This window comes from Diplotaxodon limnothrissa, linkage group LG23 (assembly GCF_057381915.1).
Source record: "Diplotaxodon limnothrissa isolate DT_005_m linkage group LG23, D_limnothrissa_male_GT1.1, whole genome shotgun sequence".
Taxonomy (NCBI): domain Eukaryota; kingdom Metazoa; phylum Chordata; class Actinopteri; order Cichliformes; family Cichlidae; genus Diplotaxodon; species Diplotaxodon limnothrissa.
In genome coordinates, this window is record NC_140617.1 from 42,174,170 (window position 1) to 42,177,887 (window position 3,718).

General features: G+C 46.2%; 1 protein-coding gene across 1 annotated transcript; it reads left to right on the forward strand.

Moving 5' to 3' along the window:
• Positions 1-1,837, forward strand: LOC146608738 (uncharacterized). Its single transcript, XM_085348676.1, has 4 exons — positions 1-180; positions 859-970; positions 1,067-1,134; positions 1,670-1,837. The coding sequence occupies exons 1-4, from the start codon at positions 1-3 to the stop codon at positions 1,835-1,837; spliced, it is 528 nt and encodes a 175-aa protein (XP_085204802.1).
• Positions 1,838-3,718: the final 1,881 nt, after the last annotated feature.

Consider the following 3,718-nt stretch of genomic DNA (forward strand, 5'->3'; position numbering starts at 1 on the left):
ATGAAGAAGAAGCTCATCATTGATCTGGACACTGGGGTGGATGACGCTATGGCCATCATGGTGGCCCTCGCCAACCCTGATGTGGAGATTTTGGGGATCACCTGCTGCCATGGCAATACACCCCTGGAGAACGTCCTCAAGAACACGCTGCGTGTCCTGAAAATCTGCAATAGGCTGGATGTAAGTTTTGAGCAGAGTGTGGGAGAGCCTTATACATGGATATGGTGACAGATCTGACTGCATGGTTGCATGCTGGATGACCTGCTATTAAATGCAACCTACAATACAGATTCCAGTGTATCGTGGCTGCTCAAAGCCTCTGCTGGCCCGCAAACAGCATGCGGGTGATTACCATGGGAAAGACGGGCTGGGGGATGTCCCGGATCCAGATGCTCTAGGCTTGGATCTGCTGTTAGATGGCTTTGTCAAACCTGTCTGGGGAAGTGGAATGGCTTTATTATCTAAATGCATCTATCAGACTCATATTCTGTAAATGTTTTGTGGCTTGGTTCAGTGACAACATTGTGTCAATAGAGGTGCCTTGACGTTTCCATTTTCTTAAAATGGTGTAATGGTGATGTGGCGTTCAAATTAATTGAACTCTAACACATGAAATCACATCACCTGACCAATAGTAAGCTGCCTTCATTGATGGTACATTTGCTTCCTCTTTACATATGCACACGAAAAATTCTATATAAACTTTCATCTTAGTAAAGCACAAATTTCTCCGACTGAAAAATTGTCTCAACACATTTTTATTTAAAAAAAGAAGATGCATATGTTATAATGTTATAATTATGTCATAAATAACAAGAGCACACCAGTTATCAACACAACTCTGTCTTCTGCCTTCAGGTGATCCTCGTAGCCACTGCCCCCCTCACTAACCTGGCTGTCACAGTGCAGTTGGACCCTTCCTTGCCAAAAAAGCTTAAGGCACTCTACATCATGGGGGGAAACACTGAATGTAGGCTTTTATTTACTCTGTTGTATCTTTTAAGTGATTTATGTGTTTATGTATCTATTTTAATAATAACAAGAACTGTAAAATGTTTGTGTGCAGCCAGAGGTAACACCTGCCCAATCTACATCTCCACCTGGGAGTTCACCTGCAGGAACAGCCTGTCATGGGTGAGGAGAGAAACAAACTGAACAGAACTTAAGCATACTTCCCGTATGCTTAAGTTCTGTTACAATCAACAATTATACCGTTTTAAAGGTTTGACACTGACAGAAATGACATTTAAAATAATATTTGAATGGATGCAATGACAGTATTTCTGACTGGGTAAGCAGAATGTTGCACAGGCAGACTGCATGGCTAGATGCTTGTTCTTATACAGCCATGGAAAATAGTGGCCCATGGTGGTGATGGGGTTATGGACAATGAACATGAGTGCATTTTATTGTTGGCATTTTGAATGCACAGAGATACCGTGTCGAGATCCTTGAGACCATTGTTGTGCCATTTATCCATGACCATAACCTCACGTTACAGCATGATAATGCATGGCCCCATATTGCAAGAATATGCACACAATTCCTTGGAAGCTGAAAACATCCCATACTTGCATGGCCAGCATACTCACCAGACATGTCACCCATTGAGCATGTTTGGGACGCTCGGCGTATATGACAGTGTGTTCCAGTTCCTCCCAATATTCAGCAACTTTGCACAAGTATTGAAGAGGAGTGGACCTACGTTCCACAGCACACAATCAACAACCTGATCAACTCTATGCCCATTGCACACCATTTACCTCACAAGGTGCAACACATCTCCATTAGATGTGTTGCACCTTGTGAGGCAAATGGTGGTCACACCAGATACTGACTGGTTTTGCGACATCTGCAGCATTGTGCTGTGTGATCAAACTGCATATTTCAGAGTGGCCTTTTATTGTGGGCAGTCTAAGGCAGCGGTCCCCAACCTTTTTTGCGCCACGGACCGGTTTATCAAATCAAATCAAATCACTTTTATTGTCACATCACATGTGCAGGTACATTGGTACAGCACATGTGAGTGAAATTCTTGTGTGCGAGCTTCACAAGCAACAGAGTTGTGCAAAATACAATAATGTAAACAAGCAAAATACAAGAATGGCTACATCTGAAACTAATAAATATATGTACAATATATAATAGTATATGCATTTCTGGATGTGTATACTAAATATTTTTCTACGTGTGTGTGTGTGTGTGTGTGTGTGTGTGTGTGTGTGTGTGTGTGTGTGTGTGTGTGTGTGTGTACGTACACATATTTTACAAATTAAATAAACAATAAATAAAATATATAAAATAAAATATACAGAGTTGAGACATGTGCAAACAGTGGCGTTACTGTACAGTATGGAGTGCATAATGTTAAAGTTCCAGTAGTGAAGCTGAGGTGTCTATGACGTGTTCAGCAGTCTGATGGCCTGATGGAAAAAGCTGTCTCTCAGTCTGCTGGTACGGGACCGGATGCTGCAGAACCTCCTTCCTGATGGAAGCAGTCTGAACAGTTTATGGCTGGGGTGACTGGAGTCCTTGATGATCCTCCCCGCTTTCCTCAGGCAGCGCTTCCTGTAGATGTCTTGGAGGGAGGGAAGCTCACCTCCAATTATCCGTTCAGAGCACCGCACTACTCGCTGGAGAGCTTTGCAGTTGTAGGCGGTGCTGTTGCCATACCAGGTGGTGATGCATCCAGTGAGGATGCTCTCAATGGCACAGTGATAGAAGGTCCTGAGGATGCGGGGGCTCATGCCGAATCTTTTCAGTCTCCTGAGAAAGAAGAGGCGCTGCTGCGCCTTCTTCACTGTTTTGTTTGTGTGTACTGACCACGTAAGATCCTCAGCCAGATGTACACCAAGGAACCGGAAGCTGCTCACTCTCTCCACAGCAGCGCCGCTGATGGTGATGGGGGTGTGTACTTCTCTGCACCTCCGGAAGTCCACTATCAACTCCTTTGTCTTTGCGACGTTGAGGGTGAGATGGTTGTCTTGACACCAGTGGGTCAGGGCGCTGACCTTCTCCCTGTAAGCTGTCTCATCACTGTTGGTGATAAGACCCACCACTGTAGTGTCGTCCGCAAACTTCACAATGATGTTGGAGTTGTCAGTGGCCGTGCAGTCGTAGGTGTAGAGTGAGTACAGGAGAGGGCTCAGTACACACCCCTGTGGAGCACCAGTGTTCAGTGTGACGGGGGATGAGGTGATGCTGCCCAGTCTGACCACTTGGCGTCTGTCAGACAGGAAGCTAAGGATCCAGCTGCAGAGGGAGCTGCTTAGTCCTAGATCCTGCAGTTTCCTGTCCAGCTTCGAGGGAACGATGGTATTGAATGCTGAGCTGTAATCTACAAACAGCATTCTCACATACGTGTCTCTCTTCTCCAGGTGTGACAGGGCAGTGTGTAGTGTCAGGGCTATGGCATCATCAGTGGACCTGTTGTGGCGGTATGTGAACTGTAGAGGGTCCAGTGAGTCGGGTAGTGCAGAGCGGATGAAGTCCCTGACCAGCTTCTCGAAGCATTTGCTTATGATGGGGGTCAGGGCTACAGGTCGCCAGTCGTTCAGTGAGGAGATGGTGGAGGATTTGGGTACAGGGACGACGGTGGCCATTTTGAAGCAGGCTAGGACTACAGACAGAGAGAGGGAAAGGTTGAAGATGTGCGTGAACACTCCAGCCAGCTGAGCCGCGCATGACTTGAGGACGCGGCCGGGAATCCCGTCCGGAC

Excerpts from the sequence above, each read along its gene's own strand:
- LOC146608738 (XM_085348676.1), top strand. The coding sequence starts at position 1 with ATGAAGAAGAAGCTCATCATTGATCTGGACACTGGGGTGGATGACGCT. Across the intron at positions 971-1,066 it reads CATGGGGGGAAACACTGAAT|CCAGAGGTAACACCTGCCCA; the intron begins GTAGGCTTTTAT and ends GTTTGTGTGCAG. Across the intron at positions 1,135-1,669 it reads GCAGGAACAGCCTGTCATGG|CAACTTTGCACAAGTATTGA; the intron begins GTGAGGAGAGAA and ends CCCAATATTCAG.